Source organism: Micromesistius poutassou, assembly GCF_964030765.1.
Source record: "Micromesistius poutassou genome assembly, chromosome: 9".
NCBI classification, from domain to species: Eukaryota; Metazoa; Chordata; class Actinopteri; order Gadiformes; family Gadidae; genus Micromesistius; species Micromesistius poutassou.
Genome location: NC_140279.1, coordinates 10,573,681 through 10,594,501, shown reverse-complemented (window position 1 = coordinate 10,594,501; position 20,821 = coordinate 10,573,681). Strand labels below are relative to the sequence as shown.

At 47.7% G+C, this 20,821-nt stretch overlaps 2 protein-coding genes across 4 annotated transcripts in view; both read right to left on the bottom strand.

The window, feature by feature from the left end:
* Positions 1–161: 161 nt before the first annotated feature.
* Positions 162–7,599, bottom strand: boka (BCL2 family apoptosis regulator BOK a). The gene is made up of 5 exons (XM_084472844.1): positions 7,465–7,599; positions 6,905–7,219; positions 5,888–6,016; positions 3,716–3,879; positions 162–1,240 (listed from the first exon to the last, which is right to left on the bottom strand). The coding sequence occupies exons 2-5, from the start codon at positions 7,128–7,130 to the stop codon at positions 1,115–1,117; spliced, it is 645 nt and encodes a 214-aa protein (XP_084328970.1). The 5' UTR covers positions 7,131–7,219; positions 7,465–7,599; the 3' UTR covers positions 162–1,114.
* Positions 7,600–8,215: 616 nt separating this feature from the next.
* farp2 (FERM, RhoGEF and pleckstrin domain protein 2) overlaps positions 8,216–20,821 on the bottom strand; it is a 36,895-nt gene continuing 24,289 nt past the window's right edge. Inside the window, exons 14-27 of one of the 3 annotated variants that reach the window (XM_084472762.1) lie at positions 19,555–19,733; positions 18,901–18,990; positions 18,599–18,732; positions 18,162–18,243; positions 17,459–17,696; positions 16,861–16,991; positions 16,274–16,342; positions 16,082–16,171; positions 14,271–14,353; positions 14,040–14,158; positions 13,469–13,632; positions 11,732–11,839; positions 10,947–11,098; positions 8,216–9,714 (exon numbers count right to left, since the gene is read on the bottom strand). In XM_084472762.1, coding sequence (XP_084328888.1) covers positions 9,633–9,714; positions 10,947–11,098; positions 11,732–11,839; positions 13,469–13,632; positions 14,040–14,158; positions 14,271–14,353; positions 16,082–16,171; positions 16,274–16,342; positions 16,861–16,991; positions 17,459–17,696; positions 18,162–18,243; positions 18,599–18,732; positions 18,901–18,990; positions 19,555–19,733 — 1,721 coding nt within the window. In that variant the 3' untranslated portion in view covers positions 8,216–9,632. Of the gene's footprint in view, positions 9,715–10,946; positions 11,099–11,731; positions 11,840–12,172; positions 12,313–13,468; positions 13,633–14,039; positions 14,159–14,270; positions 14,354–16,081; positions 16,172–16,273; positions 16,343–16,860; positions 16,992–17,458; positions 17,697–18,161; positions 18,244–18,598; positions 18,733–18,900; positions 18,991–19,554; positions 19,734–20,821 lie in introns of all 3 variants that reach the window. The other 2 variants (XM_084472763.1, XM_084472764.1) reach the window with 2 other exon arrangements.

Sequence of the window (20,821 nt, the reverse complement as noted above, 5' to 3'; positions counted from 1 at the left end):
GGCCTGCTAGAATAGTCCTATTTCTGCACCAAAACAAACGAATAAAACGGTTGAAATAAAAATGATTATATTGATGGAGAACAACTTTCTGCACATATCCTTGGATGTGGCCCTTGCATGTAACCCCGTCAACCGACTCGGAAACAACGAATCTCGTTGAGGGCCCCATGGTTGTGCTCAACCACAGTCCACAGCAGTTTATTGCATTAACAACAATTTATTCTATATTACGTTGAGTGCTTCATGCCAGACCATCGTGGTTTTATTCATATGGTGCTTTCTACTCGTGATACAAACAAAAAAAACATTAAAATTAAAGTGCTTTATTTCTGTGGCTGGAGACCGTTTATCAGACTGAAGTAACGGCCTCTCTCTCTCTCTCTCTCTCTCTCTCTCTCTCTCTCTCTCTCTCTCTCTCTCTCTCTCTCCGTGAAAAACATGTTAACACACATGTGTAGCCTATGTAATACACAAAAGTGTATTAAAGAGTGCAAAAAACGTGTGCATAGTGGTATTATATGTGGCTTGTGTGCTCACTTCTAAATTAGACTCCTTTGTGATCAAATTCTGTTGGCTTGACTTCATGCGAATTGAACCGCCGTCTGGACGACATTTCCAGGAACATTGTCCGCACATTTCCTCCGCCAGGGGGCGCCTCGATCGCTATGCAAAGCATGTGTGGCGTCTAATTTTAGAATCGCACAAAACAACGCTTGCTTTGTGTTTTGCCAGATAAGAATGCTAGATTCCTATTATAGAAATATGTATATATTATATCCGTTAATGGTATAAATTAATATAAATCAAAACAACCTTAGAAACGGTTATGGGATCCATTAAAAAACAAAACAACAAACAAACATCTTTTGAACAAACCGATTATTTCATGCGGTTCCCAAACGTTTTCATCAACACAAATGCTGTCCAACAAGAGTCGCGGAGACAAGGCAGATCCAGGTGTGTGCGTGAGGGTGAATACGTCACGGTGGGTCCATGTAAACAATCAGGTTCTCTGGTGTAAACGTATCCAAACACATGCTCCTCTTCTCAGGAGGCTGGCAGCAGGGAGGCCGACCAAACCCAGTCCTCCCGCCACAGTGCCCTTGAGCAGGGCTCACTTCTCCCTCAGCATGTAGAAGACCACCGCCTTCAGGTACTGGCCACAGGTGCTGACGGCCGACACCAGCCAGTGAGCTCTGAAGCTGGGGTCCGTGTTGATCACACACTTGGTGACGTCCACCTTGGGAGGAGGGGGGGTGGGGGGAGAGGGAGTGGTCAGAACCAGAGGAACAGGGGAAAGACCCAGAACATGGAGACACTGATCACAGTACCTCACCACTCAGACCTCCACCTGGAGAATCAGAGGCACTGTGAGTCGCTCTGGATAGTGTGGGTAGTCGAGTGTTAGAATCTTGGAATGCATTTAAAAAATGACAACGTGCATTTATATGAAATATAAAATACTGTAACGTTCTCAGACACGAGGCTGAGGCAATGTCGAATCCAGGGTTTGCTCAACCAACCAACTGTCCACATTCAGAACGGTATAACTATCGGTAACTCCCAACGATAATTCCCAACGGTAACGCGAGGCCCAATCATAAAACATAAACAAGTAACCTAGCAACGGGCCGCCCCCCCCCCCCCCCCCCCCCGCTGCATACAGGGTCGCTACAATACTAAAGCATCTCAAAAGGCTGTTTGTTCTACCGTGCTGGGCTGTGGTAGAATATACAGTACTGAAAAACAGTTCTGAGTTGATAATATGGCGGTATGATACTTTCAACAAGAATTCTATAATAAATGAACAGTTGACGACTCCATTTTGTAGCTCCCATTCGAGACAGGCTCCCTAATGTTTATTTTAAAATGTCTTCCTACTGGAACACCTGGGAGTCATGTGAGGTCATGTGACCGGGCCAGGCTGCAGCTGGAACCTTCTCACAGGTAATAAAGCAAACAGCAGGAGGCTGCTGACACAGCCCCAATCAATCCCTTCTCCTCCTAGCCTTCTGTGTCCTGGAACGAACCCGAGAGAACCAACCAAGCAGGATCGAGTTTTCTTAGAGAGCTCATAAGAGCTCAAGAAAAAAATGAACCTATCACAAGTGAGTTTGTTTGAAAGACAAGAACTAACCAATCAGGTTAATGAGTTGAATGACGTCACTGGTGCAGACAGAAGAGAGCCTCAGTCAGTCAGACAGACAGACAGACCTTCTGTGTTCGGTCTGGTTACGCAACTCCCTGCCCTCATTAGTCCTTGTTAGTCACAGGGACACTAATTGACACACGTCAACACAAGAGAGACTGGGACAACCGGTGCATTCAATCCTTTAGGGTCTGGGGAGAGAGCGATGACATACTGTGATTCCCCAGATAGATCCATGTTTCCATGTTACACTGCGGCCCTTCTGACCTCTCTGCCTTGCTGCTCAGCAACAGATCCCGGGGTCTGGACCCTGGCCAGCCTGTGGATCATCTCATCTGTTCTCCTCCTCTAACAGAGACCCTCTGACTTCATGTGGGGTTCATCATAGACAGTAAATGATCCAGAGCTATGCAAACACGGCATTGATAACCTGATAAGCGGTCTGTTTAAGTCCATGCTAGTCAGTAAAGGATTAATTCAGTTTGTCAGTCCTAAAGCGACCTAGATCCAGTGGGGAAGAGATTCACAGCTGACTCGATGTTCCTATGACCTTAAATGGGAAGATGAGATGATGAACGTACTGGATGTCTGGTGACCGCGGTCTGAACCATTACTTCAACTTCAAAGAGCAGAATTAGGGTGAATGTCTGCTGGAGGTTATTACTGTAATTAAAGTCTGTAACAGACTGTTTTGGACTCAAATCAAATCAGAATTAAAGTAAAAATACTTTTGAGCAGCTATGATTTTATAAAACAAAGAGCTGTCCAGCCTTTTAACTATTCAATTCAGTAAACTTGGGGGACTGTTTGAGCAAAAAGGGATCTGTTCTTATTGTTGGAGCACTTTATAGGTGTTAGTGTATCAGTATACCCCTCTATCTATCACAGAGTCGCCCCATTGTCTGGGGTCCTGGAAACACACATCCAGTAAACCCTTTGATTCACTCACGACCCAAACCATGCCATAAACTATAAACATCTTCTTCTGTAAACCCTGGCTGATTTGTGCTCCTAGGCTCTCTGGGAGCCTGGAATGCACTTTTTTGAGCTGTAGTTATTGCATTGAGAAAGCACTTTGAGAAGCCCTGTCTGCTTTATCCCCAACCTTGTTTCCTTCTGACTGCTGAACCCTGCACTGCTGTGGTTCTTAAACTCGATTGTGTTTTTTTGTAGAGTTGTTCCCATACCGATACCAGTATTGGAAATTCCTCCGATACTGCCTAAAATGCAGTATCGGGTATTGGCGAGTACGCAAGTCTATGCGCCGATCCGATACATCACATGACGCTCATTTACTACAACAGGCAAAGAGCATCACAAACTACTACTGGGACGCTTAACTACAAGAATACAAATTTATTATTATAATTATAGATTATAAATGTAAATTATCTAGTGCTGATATTTATTTATTTGTAATTATTGGAGCTTTTTCTTGCTCTCAGGGGGGCTAGGGTCAGGGGGGTGTTATAAATACACGGCTTGTGAGACTGTGCCTGTGATTAAGGGCTACACAAATAAAATTGAATTGAAGTGAATTGAAAATGTAATTGAAGTCATCCTCACCCATCCCCCGCGCCTCTTCAGCCACGGGATCAGGCTCTTGCGGACAAACTCCCCCATGCAGTCCACGATGGTATGGACCATGGCCGGGTGGCCGTGACGCACGCAGTCCACCGCCAGAGCCCCCGCCACTGCATACAGGGAGACCACCTTCCCCCACGTCACGCCTGGGGGGCACACACACACACACACACACACACACACACACACACACACACACACACACACACACACACACACATAGATGAACACACACAAACACACACATATAGATGAACACACCAACACACGCACATAGATGAACACACACACACACACACACACACACACACACACACACACACACACACACACACACACACACACACATAGATGAGGACACACAAACATATAGATGAACACACACAAACACACACCCACACACACACAAACACACACACACACACACACACACGCACACACACACACATGGATCAACACACACACACACACACACACACACACACACACACACACACACACACACACACAAAGTAATAAACAATGCAACAACTTCCACCAAAATAGTTCAAATGGATTTAAATAAAAACAATAAAAATATATATATAATTATAGTATTGGTTTCAGTTCAAATATTTCATTTGATTTTTTTTTCTGTGTTTCAGGAAATGTTGGTTTGTTGCTTACAGCATACTTTTGTCACCAAATAAGAGCGTGGTTTTAGTTTGATAAGGCTGAGGCTCTAATCTACTCTCCTCCAGAACTTCCTCAAGGAGGATCTCACCTCCAGGACAAACTTAACTTCCAACCACAACACAACGCTGGCTTCCAATTTTTTGCCAATACAATTTGAGTTCATTTAACCGTGATTAAAGTAACTAAGTTACTCTAAAGTAACTTAAATGCAACTTTAAAGTTATCATGCTTTTATTTTGCCAGTCAAAGCACTCTGTAAAAAGCGGTTTTAAAATTGTGTTTTACAAATAAGGTTGTTATAATTTTGTTGTACTCCTCTCTGAGTGTGTGTGTGTGTGTGTGTGTGTGTGTGTGTGTGTGTGTGTGTGTGTGTGAGTGAGTGATTGAGTGAGTGAAAGTGTATGTGTGTTTGAGTGACTGTGTTTGTTTACTTTATGTCTTTGTTATGCTGGGTCCTCTAATTCTGTTTTCTCCTCAGGGAGTGTGAGTGTGTGTATGTGTGTGTCTCTGTTGATGGTATGCGTGTGTGTGTGTGTGTGTGTGTGTGTGTGTGTGTGTGTGTGTGTGTGTGTGTGTGTGTGTGTGTGCGTGTGTGTTTGTTCTCCTCTGTGCTGGCTCCAGGGTGGGGTCACAGCTGTTGTCATGACAAACCACAGAGAGGAACAGTTTACCTTATAAGGGGCCATTCAGCTCCCCCCCACCCCCCTCACCCCCTCAACTTTAATTCCCGTAAGCCGGATAAAGTGAAACCAAACAAAAGAGCCTCCATTGACCACATGAGGGGAAGTGTGTTCCTTCACAATAAAAGTAAAGTGTACTGTAAAGGTGTGTGTGTGTGTGTGTGTGTGTGTGTGTGTGTGGGCGTGTGTGTGTGTGTGCGCTCATGCCAACATGGATTCCTCAGTTCTTTCTTTACACTATTCAGTTGTTCAGCAGGCGCTCTACAGGAAGTCCGGGAGCAGGTAGGGGTCAGGGGTCATCTAGCTCTAGGATATGAGGGGGTGACCCCAGAGGCTTCCAGCTGGGAGACCGACACCCTTATCCTTAATGTCTTAAATGTCTCAAATAGCCGAGAGAAATGGTTCCCCTTATAGGGTCTATAAGGGGAAAGGTGGTGTATCCAATTAGTTAAGGGTCTATACAGGTAAAGGTGTGTTTAGTTAAGGGTCCATCAGGTAAAGGTGTGTTTAGTTAAGGGTCCGTCCAGGTAAAGGTGTCTTTAGTTAAGGGTCCTTACAGGTAAAGGTGTCTTTAGTTAAGGGTCCTTACAGGTAAAGGTGTCTTTAGTTAAGGGTCCTTACAGGTAAAGGTGTGTTTAGTTAAGGGTCCTTACAGGTAAAGGTGTGTCTAGTTAAGGGTCCATCAGGGTAAAGGTGTGTTAAATTAAGGGTCTATCAGGTAAAAGTGTGTCTAGTTAAGGGTCCATCAGCTAGAGGTGTGTTTAGTTAAGGGTTAAGGGGTGTCTTTCTCCAGACGTACCTGTGGAGAAGATCTCCGCGGCAACGGCCAGGAAGGCGTCCGACACGATGCTCTCTGACGCCACAGTGATGTTCAGCTGCTTCGCCACGTTACGGTAGATATTCGGACGCAGGTACTCCAGCTCGTCACCTAGCAACACCAACAAAAACAACAACGTTTTCAATATGGACACCTTGTTGTTCTACCATCGGTTTCTCCTTATCTAGATCAGGGATTAAATCTCAAGAAGGTTATATCAACACAGCTACAATAATAATCAAATACAGAATCAGCAGTCACAGCAGAAACAACAAGTTATCGTTTCCTTCAATGGTTACTGGAAGGATGAGCAGGAAATGTGTTTTGAACGGTAAACATAGACAGGATTTTTAAAGCTGCACCAAGGATCCAGGAATGGTTAGCATTTCCTCTGGCCATTCTCATAGCGATAAGTCGACCATTTTCATTGGTCAGACAAACATCACTACCTGTGTATCATTACATTAGTATTACTACTTTATGCAGTACATAGACTATTATAGAAGGGGGCATTTTAGGCAATGTAACCGGGCTTTGGTAATTAATGTCAACACAAATCATAGTCAAAGTTTCCCCAGAAGTAAATTCAACGGTAAAACATAGACGGATCTAAAAACTATACCTAGACTTAGGATTATAAAAGTCCTATAAATGTATATGTGAAGATTAGGGTTAAACTTTCTTAAAGCTAGGGTAGGCATAGTGCATGGATATAAAAGACTGCATCTTGAACCATGAAAAAAAAAAAAAAAAAAAAAATATATATATATATATATATAGGCCTATATACTTATTTAGCTGACTCTTGTCTTGGCACATTCTGGGTTGTATCTTCATGGTTGAATGCATTTATTTTAAGTCGCTTTGGAAGAGTAAATAAATGTAATGTAATTATTTGTGCGGTTGAGTGGTTGGCACATGCAACCCCTTCACATTCTGATTGCCCCCTCAGTGTTCCGGGACACCCAAGCAAAGAGACCCCCCGCCCGGCGGACTCACCCAGCCACAGGATGACTGACGAGGTGTCCCCCAGCGCGCTGCCGCCCGCCGCGGACAGCCCGTGGTCCGGCTTGGTCCAGCCGATCCCGGCCCGGTTGAGTCTGGAGTGGATGTAGTCCCTGCACAGCGCCTTCGCCTGGGACACCAGCTCCTTGTCGGTGGGCGAGCGGTCAAACACGTCCATCACTTCGGCCGCGAACACCGAGGAGCGCCGGAGCATCTCCATGCCCCTTTCATCCGGATAAGTTGGTGTAGGTCCGCCTTAAACCCCCCAGACAGCGCGTCCGACACAGCGAGAGATTACCAAGGAGCCCCCTGAGGAATACAGAGGAATTCAAGCCGTTTAACAACATAACAACCCATAGGCATGCCCCATAGTATTGGCCGACTCCAGTCTACCCAGTATGATAGTGATACTGTTATGATATTGTATGATATTAGTTGAACTTAAGTGCAAAGTCCTGCGGCATTCCACAGCTGCTGATCCAAAGCGCTATGAACTCACCAAAACTCCCCACAACATTACGCAGAAGCCTACTCCATCAATAAAGCCTCCTTACCGTGGTTAGCAGTCCACATATAACGTGATGGTCAATATTATAACTGGATGGTCAATATGTCATCCGCTGGTCCATTAAGAAGCTATGAGCGGACTGGACGTGGAGGTGTGATCCGATCTGGTCCAGCCTGGCAGCCTTTCCTTCTAGGGAGCTCATTGTGAGCACTGAGAGGCGGTGATACCCCCACGGTCTCCGCCCTCCTCGTCTCATTAACTACATCGTGGACTCGGTGCTCTGGGTTCGGTCAGGGGCGGATTTGGTTGTTGGTCGTTGACGCGTAACACGTAACGCGCGGTGTTTCTCATGAAGGGTTCTTCCAACGGCTGAGTCACTCAGACTGAACCTCGCCGAGAAACAACTAAAACTAGCAGGTCTTCGTGGACAGGAGCCAGAAGAATGGATTACACCACTCCCTTTTTCGGTCGAAAACAAACCGGCTTTTTTCATCTGGTCTCCTTGCCAGAGCTGTCTGGGCACGTCAGGCTTTGTGTTCTCCGAAGCAGAGAGAGGGAACAAAGATCACCATCTTTGTTCACTCTATCCCCAAGTGTCAGTCATGTTTAGTCATGTCATGTTTTTTTCGGTTGTGTAACCGTGAGGTTTGCAAAAAAGGCCAAACCGACGTTATGAGTATATGTATTCACATGTAATGCACAGACCTCCTGCCCACTATTACTGTATTTGACCCCCAGGTGAAGCCATCCTGCAGAATCATCCGTATTAATTATAACATCAACGTGAACAGAGGGGCTGCGAGAAAAACTTTATTTTATTTGTTGAACAATGCAGTAACACAAGGCATGACAACAGATCACAAGCTCATTAAACATTTTATAAAAGTTTGGATACTTGAGAACTTCAGCCGAGGTGAGATGATGGTTTGGTTAGGGTGTTAATTATACACCAGCTATGCAAATAATAACACACACACACACACACACACAATGAAATATTCCAGTTTTCATAGAAACATCCTAAATAATACAACGGTTCACGTCATTCGGCCTCCAGCTGTGAGCACAGATCTCTTCAACCGCTTCTTATACGGCGGTAAAATGTCTCGTCTCTGTTTGTCTCTACAAGAAACGTGAATGAAACACTGCATAGTTTGTCATCACATCATCTCCACACAGACCCTCAACAAACAATAAATTAAAGAGGTTAAAGACATGAACAACTTTATAGGTACAGCACCAGAACATTGAACTGGATTACAAGTTAAGCCATAAAGTAAACTCTTGATTATTTACTCTGGCAGCAAAGCACTGCTGATCTGATCCCCATCCATGTCCCAGATCGATGCATCTTCAGCAGAATCCCTTCATTAATGTACCGTTGCTTCAGAAACAGAAAAATACATCTCCCTTTCACACACAAGACTGGCCTTAACGCAGTTAAATAAGGTTGAAAAAAATGCAATAAAAAAATCAAACAGTTATACTATCGGTGGTAATGTTATCTCTACTCTAGCCTATACAAGTTCGCTTTCCATAACTGACCGAACTTTGCATCGTCGGTCGGAAAATAAACCAACGATAAGAAAATGTTTTAATTTCAATCCACTTCAGACTGAAGCAGGCCTGAATACTTTCCTCAAACCCTCTTAACTCTGCTGCTCCGTCCACCCTCAACGTTACTTTAACTCTCAAATACACTTTCGTCCTTAAATGAGGACACTGGGCCCTCATCACTCCTTCATCTCAACCTGCTCTACGTCTTCCTCACTGCGCTCAACTCTCCCGCCATTCTACATGCTAACCCCCCTTTAGCATGCAACGTGCTAACATTCTAACCAACTGTTAGCATGTTTCTCCCATGTCATAATAAGAAGCATAGCGACACCAACATGCCTCCATATTCTTCCAGCCTGAGAAGTACACTTGCCTTTACTGTCTCGACACACACCTCGCTTTAACCCCTCGATTACGAGGGAATAAACCTCACTCAGGACACAGCTGAATAAACACTCATTTATTCTACACAAGGTTAGTAGAATGTATTCTTCAGAACGTTGCGGTTCCTCTCAGCCAGTGGTGACACCCAGTGGTTCCAAAGTCTTTTTGGTCGTCGGGGAGGTCCCCCCCCCACCCCGGCCCCTTCAACACCCCCAGTGGTCCGGCTCACTTCCTGTGGAACTGGGCGTCTCACTTCCTGTTGAGCTGGGCGTGTCACTTCCTGTTGAGCTCGGCGGGGACTCTGGGAACGAGAAGGGTCATCCTCCCGGCAGCACTCCTGATCACCTCCATCCACCTGGAGACAGACAGGTAGTCAGACAGACAGGTTGTCAGACTTAGAGACAGACAGCAAGTTAGACAGACAGACAGGTAGTCATACAGTTAAAGACAGACAGGTAGTCAGACAGACAGACAGACAGACAGGTAGAGAGACAGACAGAATGAGTCTGATAGACAGAGGAGAGCAAGACAGACACAGTCAATAAGACCGTGGGAAACAGACAGGCAGTCAGGAATGTCTGCCTGTCTGTTTCTAAACAAACAAGTGTTGAAGATAAGAGGAACAGACTCAGTGTTTGAGTTATATTTGAGTAGATATATAGAGTTAATTAGAGTTGAGTAAATATACTCAACTAAATATAAAGAGTTACTAGTCAGTAAATATATAGAGTAAGTTACCCTAGTCAGTAAATATATAGAGTTAATATAGTCAGTAAATATAAAGAGTGACTAGTCAGTAAATATATAGTTAATATACTCAGTAAATGTAAAGAGTAAGTTACGTTAAGGTCAGTAAATACAAGTAAAAAAAAGAAAAAGTAACTGTTGTCAGTAAGTATAGTTAATAAAGTTGTGTGGGGACAGGGATTACAGTGAGGACCAGACCCCCGTACCCAGTAGGGAGGGGTCTCTGAGGAGACAGGGTTTACAGTGAGGACCAGACCCCCGTACCCAGTAGGGAGGGGTCTCTGAGGAGACAGGGTTTACAGTGAGGACCAGACACCCGTACCCAGTAGGGAGGGGTCTCTGAGGAGACGGGGTTTACACAGTGAAGACCAGACACCCGTACCCAGGAGGGTCAGAGGAAGTTCACGCTCCATAATGTGATTCATAGGAGCAGTCATCATATCAACTCCAGAACATACAGAGGACGGAGAACTACCATCCATAACACAGACGGACATGCAGGCTTCAACAGAATAAGAAGTAGGAACGGGGGAGCTAAGATGGACTGACCAACAGACAGACACGGTACAGATAGTCAGACAGACTAGATGGTACAGACAGACAGAACACAAACTGGGAACAAACAGACAGATGGACAGACACCAGTACACACTGGTCCACACAGACACCGGTACACACTGGTCCACAGAGACACCGGTACACACTGGTCCACAGAGACACCGGTACACACTGGTCCACAGAGACACCGGTACACACTGGTCCACACACACACAGACAGACACCAGTACACACTGGTCCATAGAGAACCAGTACACAATGACAACAGTAGGGGGGGGGTACCTCTCGAAGGTGTACTCGCTCTCCGCTCTGAAGAAGTACACGTGGGACTTGAACTGCAGCTTGAAGACGTACTCTTTGTGGATCCCGTCCACCTCCTCTGGGGTGCTGACCGTGTAGCCTAGCAACGGGAGGCTGGCCAATGGGAAGTCATCCTGGAGACAAACAAACAAACAAACACAAATCAAGGTTCGATGCCCAATGTTCCAGTCTACCTGGAGTCGTCCTAGATGCAGACAGATGTCCACTCCAGACAGATGTCCATCTAACCTACCTGCTCCTGACTGACTGGTATCTGAATTCAAGTCTCTTTGGTTCAAATCGTCTTCTAAATCAGTGGTTCTCAAACTTGTTCAACTAGTGTACCTCCTCTAAGATATTTTTTCAGCTGAGTACCCCCTTCATATGCGCAAACAATTTTTAGGAGAAAAAGAGTTTCTTCCAGAACCTGACGACATTTTGGTGTTTCTGGATGCGCTTTCTTTCTCACAGATTCTCCTTTCTCCTTGTTTTCAGATTTACATTTCAACCACTTATCCAATTTCAAGGTTTTTCTATTGTCTAGCTTTCAGAATTTAAACTTGCTGAGGATGCAACTTGTACCCACATTGGAGAACCACAGTTCTGAATGACTGAATAATAATAAATAACAGCATGCAAGCACTGCATCTACAGTGAGCCCACACAACACTGATCTAACACTCATGGGTAAGGGTTATTAAAGGTCGCTCTCTAATCAACTGTAGTCTGCTGATAACAGCAGTGTGAACATAACATGGAGCTCTGACCTGGTGGGTCTTGTAGAAGAACAGGCAGAAGTTGGTGAAGACCACCCACAGCTTCTGCCAGCCGTTGCTGTTCTTGAACTTCCTCAGGAGGTACCCTGACAGCTGGTTCTGGACGGGTCAGAAACAAAACACTGAAGGGTCCGGAAAGGTCACCAGATATCTGGCTGCGTAATCATTGAGATTGTGAAAGGTGTGTGTGAGAGTGAGAGAGTAAATGTTAGGTAGTGTAAGTGTGAGAGCATGTATTTGTGAGTGATAGTGAGTGAGGGTGTATGTGTGAGAGTGAATGTGTGTATGTGTATGAGTGAATAAGTGAGTGAGTGAGAGTGAGTGAGTGAGTGAGTGAGTGAGGGGAGAGTGAGGTGGAGGTTTGACTAACGAGCTCTGGCCCCTAACGAGCCCTGGCCCCTAGTGGCCCCTAGTGGCCCCTAGCGTGGGTACCTGGGTCATGCGTAGGTAATCAGTGAGCGAGAGGTTCTGGTTGCGGTACCAGCACACGTGCGTGATGGTGTTGGGTCGCTGCCCCTGGCCCAGCAGGTAGCGGGGGGGCAGCTCGGGAGAGACGGACGGAGAGCCGTACACTGAGGAGGGGGGCGGGCGAGGTAGACACAAAGGTGCAGGGGAGTGAGCGAGTGGGAGAGAGATAGAGACAGAGACAGAAGGTAGAAGGAGAGAGAAAGTCATAATGAGCGAGAGAAAAATGAGGAGAGCAAGAGACAGAGACGGAGACAGAGACGGAGACCGAGCGAGAGGGAGAGGGAGAGGGATACAGAGAGACAGAGAGAGAGAAAAAGGGTGAGAGACAGAGGGAGAGAGCGAGACAGGAGGGGAAACAGGCCAACGTTAGCATGTTAGTTCTCTGTGTCAGGCTGGTGTGAACACAAGAGGAATAGCCGAAGAAGAACAGCGAGATGGTCATCATGACATCTGTGAAGTGAGGCGGTTAGCGTCAGGAAACCAGGCCAGGCCACAGAGGCTCTGTTTACGCTCCACAGGAAGGTGATTAAAACTCTCACACACAAAACATCCAGAGAAAACTGAAGGGAGGGAAAGATGAAGTGGTTAAAACTGGTTAAAACACGGTTAGGTCGACCAATCAGAAGGAGGAGACACCAGGCGTGATCAGTCGTCGAGAGGAGAAAGGAGAGAGGTGGAGTAGGAGAACAGGGTTAGTTCCTGGATAATCGGTGACTCGGACGATGCAGAGAAAAAGGATTCTCAGGTGTGTGAGCGCGGGCACATGTGACGGATGTTTCCAGAACCTGCGCTCATCTGGTCTCGAGTCACATGATCACTCGTCTCACGGTGATGATGTCATGCGTTCAACCCCTGCCTTTGTATATGGTCGCCCGTCGTTCTTTTTCTCTGCTCTGTGCGCCACCAGCTGAACCATGTTACCAGTAGCCGGGCGTTTCCCCAGCGTTCCACACGTACACCGCCCCCTCTGGGACGGGTGGAGGCTGATCGGACCAGACTTCACCTGTCCCAGAGGGTCCGTGAGTAGACTGATCCAACATGGGGTGTGGGGAGTTGGGTGAACCTGATCTCGATCTCATGTTCCCTTATCTTACCCAGGGTGGGGAGATGTTTAAGGCTGGGGGAGGAGGAGAAGGAAGGGGAGGAGGATTTGGTGGGGGAGGTGTGTTCGGTGTGACTGCTGGGTGGGTGGAGGTGGGTGCGTTGCTATAAGGCTGCTGGCCCTGGGTGGTGGAGGAGGAGGAGGAGGTGGAGGAGTACCTCCACAGCCATGCTGTGATCGGACATGGACACACTGGTGTTTCGGTGCCAGCACACGTGCAGGGTGGTGTTGGCGCGGTGGTGTGCCTGCTTGTCCAGAGAGCCATGGGAGGAGCTCATCTCGTCCTCAGACTCCTGCTCCACCGACACCTCGTCTGAGGACCCTGCAGGAGGAGGAGGAGGAGGAGGAGGAGGAGGAGGATATATGGAGACGGGGGGAGGGTTGAAGGAGGAGGATCTGGACAGCCTATCCAAAGCCAAACAGCACCCAAACACTAACGACCAGTCACAGAGAGCTACTCACTTAATTCATGGGTTTCTATTGGCTTAAATTTATGCCAGCCAATGGCACACAGCCGTGATTCTGATTGGCCCAAATTCCCACAAGGTGATATCCAATCACGGCTGACGTTAGTTCCCATTGTCCTAGTGTTTGGTTGCTTTAAGCGCTGTTCCCCAGGAATGTAACGGTCCACCATCTTGTTATACACACGGCTTCCATGTTACACAACGCAGTGGAAGAGCCATCGATGGGAACCGTCTGTGTTCAGAGGTCAACGAAGGGTCTTACGATTGGAGCGATCCCTCAGGCCTGCGTCGAAGAAGATGTCCGACTTCTCGTTCAAAGACTTGGACATGTTGATGGCCATGTTCAGATCTTCAATCCACTTGGACATCTCCATCTTGGAACTAAGGGAGACATCAAACACAACATTCAGCATGGACTACTCAGTCTTCCTCCAAAGAGACTTGGTGATTGAGTTGTGAGGTCTTTTCCAAGGAAGACATGGAAGGTTCTGACCTGGCCGCCACCACCACTGTGCGCTGGGCGGAGTAGATGGTGAAGCAGTGAGGGACGGACCACTCGTTCTCACTCTCGTCCACCTGGAGGACAGAGGAAACGGCACCGTGAGGCCGAGGCAGCGGAGAACATGATCGGCTCCTCACAGCCACCAGGTCCCGGACACACAGACCTAGTCTAGCCGGTCTGATCGCTTGCTTTAGCAACGGGACTGACCGGAACACAACAACAATCAACTCAAGTTTGTTTGTCAAGTCTATATTTACATTTAGGGCATTTAGCAGACGCTTTTATCCAAAGCCTCATCTTCAATAATTACATTTGTCAGAAGAAGGAGAAACAACAATATATCGGTGTCAGTACAGTAAGGATGTTCATATCAAACACACAATAAGTGTGTACATTAAGTACCAGGACGTACAACATACAATAAGTGCGTAAGAGGGGTGGGAGGGGGTGGCTATGCACAGTCTATGCTTGCAGGTGTCAGGAGGGCTAAATCGTTTCCTTTAAATAAGGAGGCGAGTCAGGCCTTCCAGATAACGAGATCTAGAGGCTCAGAGTAAGACTGATCTGAGATCTCTGCCTGCGGTGTGGCTCCTTATCAGGTTATCCTCCTTATCAGGTCAAAGTGTAAAGAGCAACTTGACACTAGAAATCAAACCAGTGGGACAGCGCCATCTATGGTCAGACCTGATCGGACCAAAGGGTTCAATCACGCATGTAGTACGCAGCAGTTCTGGTTTCAAATGTCAGGACACACGACTGACCAGACAAGGTTGAAGACCAGTTCAAGGTCTGTCTACTGACCGTATCTCTTGGCTGGCTCAGGTAGTCAGCCCTGATTGTGTGAACAAATTAACAAAACCATAACATGAACCATAACGAACCACCCCACAGAACCTATAGCTCTTCTAAGGAACCTATAGCTCTTCTAAGGAACATACCATAACTAACCACCCTGCAGAACCTATAGCTCCCTATAACTATTCCCTATTGCTATTCATAATGAATTCCACCCCAGTATTGTCGCAGGGTGGGAATCCATGTCATCCAATCATTCTTGAGATACCCGTTAGGCATGTGCATGTGTATAGCTGTATGTATAGGTGTGTGTGGGTGTGTAAAGATGTATGTATAGATGTGTGTGGGTGTGTCTTACCGGTGCGTCCAGCACAATGATCTGCGTCCGGGAGTAAAACACACACATGCTATGTTAGCATAGCCTAGCCTAGCCTAGCATGCCTCTACCTGTTACAGCCGCTACCTTTACTAAACGCTACCTTTACTCGCTGCTACCTGTGCTAGCCACTAACACTGTTAGCCACTACCTGTTCGAGCCTCTACCTGTGCTAGCTTCCATCTGTGCTAGCTGCTACCTGTGCTGGCCGCTACCTGTGCTGGCCGCTCCCTGTGCTAGCCGCTACCTGTGCTGGCCGCTACCTGTGCTGGCCGCTCCCTGTGCTAGCTGCTACCTATGCTAACCCACAACGATGTTTTTCAAGTACAGGTTGGACTGACATGTTTTTCTTCTAGTTAATCATTGGTTGTCGCCACATGTTACAACACACAAATGATTTAGCCAATTTTGCAGCAATTCCAATACCAAAATAGTAACAAAACTGAACTGAACTATAATTGTCAGTCTTCAACCCTTCAGTAAAGCAGTGAAAGATTAGATTCGAGAACATGAAGTTCAGGCTTAGAGGCTTAAATGAAGAGATGGTAAAGTCTGTTTGATTAAACATAGGTCATGTCTCAAAGAGGATCAGAGAGGAACGGTTTGATAAGAGTAAACACTCTTCACTCACGATCATGCCGTGCAGAGGCAGCTGTCCGTGCACTTTGAACTGGTTGGTGGCCGTCACCCCCTTACTGCTGTACAGGAGCATGTCTGAGAACTGAGGACAGAGAGGAACAACGTCACCACGCAGGGAACCCCTTCTCATCACTCAGACGTGTGAACAGAGGAGGTGTGAACAGAGGAGGTGTTCTCCACGCACCAGGAAGAACATGCGCTGTTGAAGGCCCTTCTTGGTCAGCTTGTACAGACAGCCCTCCCTGATGAACTCCTGCAGGAGCAGAATAACCAACATCACCAGTTAGAGCGGCATGATTCAACAGAGGGCCGGACGAGGTGTTCAACTCACAACCGTAGTTGTGAGAAATAGTACTTAGCATTGTGTATTTACACTTGGGGCATTTAGCAGACGCTTTTATCAAAAGCGACTTAGAATAAGTACATTTGTCAGAAGAAAGAAACGACAATATATCGCTGTCGGTACAGTAAGGATGTTCATAGAACCAAGTGCTAAGCACTCACAATTGTTAGGTTAACCCATTCCCCGTATTCAACAAAGATAGCTAGGATAAGACGCTACACGATGCTAAGTACTAGAATAGTAAATAGTACGAAAGAACAAAGGAACTACATTGAGTTGGATGCAGACATGGAGTCGGCAGTGAAGGAAACGCACACGACTTAACATAAATGCAAATGAGTATTATCCCTTTATGAACCAGTGAATAAACAGAAGAACGTTCCGGCTCCTCAGCACCCTCTAGTGGTGGCGGGCGTCACGGCACTCACCCGGCCGGGGGAGGTGAGGTTCTCCACCCCCACCAGGTCTCTCTGGAGCTCGGTCAGCTTCTGGAAGTTCTCCAGACGGATCAGGCTGCTGTGGAGCTGGGCCGCGATCTCCGCCACCTCCTTCAGCGCCTCTGCAGCCAATGGGATGACAGAACCGTGAGCACAAGCCCCTGATTGGTTCTCATCGACCAATCAGGATGGAGGAGATGGACTGGAATGTGTTTGGGTCGAGTGATTGAAACTGAAACACCTTCGAGAATGTACATGTGGCTCCCCTGTTGCATCATCATCAACGCCTGCAGTGAACGGGGCGTTTGAGTCTGAACTGTGAGTGAGTGAGCGTGCGTATGTGTCCTCACTGTGGTCCGGTTGGTCCTGGGGGTAGTGTGTCTGTCTGTCTCCTCACCGCTGCAGTTGTGGTGGTCTGGGTTAGGGTTAGTTCAGTGGGGTGGGGCAGTGTGTGTGTGTCCTCACCGCTGCAGTCGTGTGTGTGTGTGTGTGTGTGTGTGTGTGTGTGTGTGTGTGTGTGTGTGTGTGTGTGTGTGTGTGTGTGTGTGTGTGTGTGTGTGTGTGTGTGTGTGTGTGTGTGTGTGTTCACCGCTGCAGTCTTGGTGGTCCGGGTGCTCAGTGGGGTAGTGTCTGCTGAGCCGCTCCAGGATGAGCTTGAAGTGCATGAGCCTCTGGATGGGCTTCAGCAGGAAGGTGTTGAGCGGCAGGTAGCACACCTTCTGCAGCTCAAACTCCTTGTACACCGTCTCCAGCTTCTTCACGCGCTTCGACGCCTTCTCCAGCTCCGTCAGCACCTCGTCGTGCTTCTGCAGATAGCCTGTGAACTCCTGGGGGTGAGAGAACGCCGGGTTACAGGAGAAGGCGGAGTGGAGGGGGTCAGGAGGTCTGGTTAAAGGTGGACCAGCTGGGGGAGGATGTCTGGACCAATCAGAGAGCTCACCTTGAGGGCGGTCCGTGTGGACCAATCAGAGAGCTCACCTTGAGCGAGGTCACCGTGTGAACCAATCAGAGAGCTCACCTTGAGCACGGTCACCGTGTGAACCAATCAGAGAGCTCACCTTGAGCGCGGTCCGTGTGGACCAATCAGAGAGTTCACCTTGAGCGCGGTCACCGTGTGAACCAATCAGAGAGCTCACCTTGAGCGCGGTCACCGTGTGAACCAATCAGAGAGCTCTCCTTGAGGGCAGTCCGTGTGGACCAATCACAGAGAGCTCACCTTGAGCGCGGTCTGTGTGGGCCAATCAGAGAGCTCACCTTGAGCGCGGTCCGTGTGGACCAATCAGAGGGCTCACCTTGAGGGCAGTCATGTTCTTCAGCATGACGTCCCCGATCCTCTGGTAGTCCCCCTTCACGTGGGCGTTGGTCCGCCCCTCCCTGAGGATCATCATGATTCACTAACATTAGGATTCATATGAAACATGATTCATATGAAACATGATTCATATGAAACATCATGATTCATATTACGGACGATGAATGACAAAGATGATGATTCTTATGAAACATTAATACTCATATTGACACCTTCACCCAGAGAGGTGGGATCTCTCTGAACATGCTAGCATCCTCACGCTACTCAGTGCTAGGTGAGCTTTCTACTGTAATGTTCCACAGACAGCAACACTAAAGCTCCATTCTTAACTCAAATGCATGAGAAGGCCCTGGGGTCAGCTAACCCTAACCAGTACTAAACCTAGTGAGTGTCATAGTTAACTGGGTCTGGACCCACCATAGAGCCAGCCTCTGGTCCAGCTCCTTCAGGAAGCCACGGTGGAACTCGTAGATGGGGTCGATGTTGGAGAACAGCAGCGTCATCAGGCCCTCGGGCATGGCGTTCTCCTTGATCACTGCACTGCGAAACCACTGGGGCGCCACGGAACACACACACACACACACACACACGTTAGTCAATTCTTCTCTATGATTAATATACACTACTGCTAGGAATGGTCAGTAAATTAATTTGGACTGTTGAGAAGGTGGGAAGGTGGCGAAAACCATCCCATAATAACCCCAGAAGAGCCCCCTCACCACTGTGATGACCTCCAGGTCCTTCAGGTACGTTCGCTCCGTCGTCAGGATCTCCTTGGCGATGAAATACGCTTTATCAGCTGGGTAGCGCTGAGAAGGGAGGGGGGGGGGTGGGGGAAGAGAGAGCGAGAGAGAATAAGATTGGTATTCAAGCAGCCCTCCAATGTAAACCAAGACGGAGGGAATGTGAGATACGCTGCGTGAACGATAACACCAGAGCTGAACTTTAATTTCCTGTGTGTCTCCCAACGGGTGGCTTGTGGCTCCAGAGCACTGTCCAAGGGGGGGAAGGGAGGAGGGAGTGGGGAGGGAGGGGGAGGGAGAAAGGGAGGTTCATAACACCAGGTCCAAACCTTTGAGTTTAACCGCATTTTCACCAGAACCCAGAATAATAAAAATAAAAATTGGGTAAAATAAATACAAAGTAGAGCAGGTGAACTCAGTGTTAGGGGGAAGGGGGACGGGGGGGGGGGGACACGGTGATCTAGGGTCAGGGTGGGGGCATCAAGGGGGTGAGATGAGGTGAGGTGCAGCCCTGATGGGGGGGGGGTAAAGGAGGCAGTGAGTTAAGGGCAGGGTGGGGTGGTGTTGGCGGCGCAGGGAGTTCAGGGTGGGGTCGGATGGGTGAGGTGGGGCAGGTTATCAGGGCAGTACCTTCCTCCTCCCCTCCTCATCCTCATCTAGCCGTGGGCCCACCTGGGTGGCAGGGCCGTGGGGGGGCGGGGAGGCGTGGCCCGGGAGGCTGAGCGTGGACATCTGGAAGGACGGGGAGGCGGGGCACAGGGGGTCCTTGGAGCTGAAGGGCGACAGCTGAGGGCTGTCCACCACCGTGCCTGAGAGGAACGAGCAGAGGGGGGACGGATTAACACCAGGAATTAAAATAATAGAGGAAGGAATTAATAAACATGTTCTGAAGATTAGCTGTACTAATAAACCATGGGGAGGAAGTAGATCATTTAAAGACCATTTATGGTTATTATGTTATCACTTTAATGGCTTTAAACTATTTAATTTTTTAGTGTTCAATGGAAACCAACCATGCATAAACCCATTTATATTCATCATTAATACAATGATACAATGTAATTTCTTAATGTCTGATTATTAACCAGCAAACCAACAGTCATTCTGTATTGTATTAAATGATCACAGTTAACTGGGGGATCAAAGACTAAGACACCCAAACTGTCTAAAAAACAGTTTGGGTGTAGAAACATCCCCAAACCACTGGAACAAGCCCAGGTAACCACAATGTTATTATGAATCAGTATACAAACACACACAGGTACTGAGCTTCAAAAGATGCCAGAGTTGTTTTAGAATTCTTCTCTTATAAAATGCTGCTCTTCTTTCAACTTTCTCCTACATTGTGTAACACGCACACACACTTTGACATTCTTTTTGTTTCCTCCCTCCCACACATGGATCAGATGTGAAAGCAGAGACGTGGCCGCAGACCAACGCAGGTAATGGGTCCCACATTGACCTCCTCTGTTGATGATTCCAGAAGGACGCTGCCCCTAGAGGAAGCCAACCCTCCCAGCAGATAAGAAGCTGCTGCTCTCTGCCCAAACATCTACACGTTCTCCGCTCCAGACAAACAAGAAGAGCACCAGAGAGACAACAGCAAACAGCGATCAACCGCTGGAGTGAGTGGACCACTCTAATGGGAGAGGAGAGGGAGGAGGAGGAGAGGGGAGAGGAGAGGGGGGGAAGAGGAGAGGAGAGAGAGGAAAGGGGTGAGAGGGAGAGGAGAGGAGAAGGGAAGGGAGAGGGGGAAAATTGTGGAAAGGAGGAGAGGGGAAGGACAAGGGAAAAGGAGAGGGGAGGGGAGAGGAGAGGAATGGAGTCACGCGGTGACCCGGAAATAATTCAGAGGACGAGGAATGCAGCCGGCTGGCGTGGAGCGGTTTGTTTACTC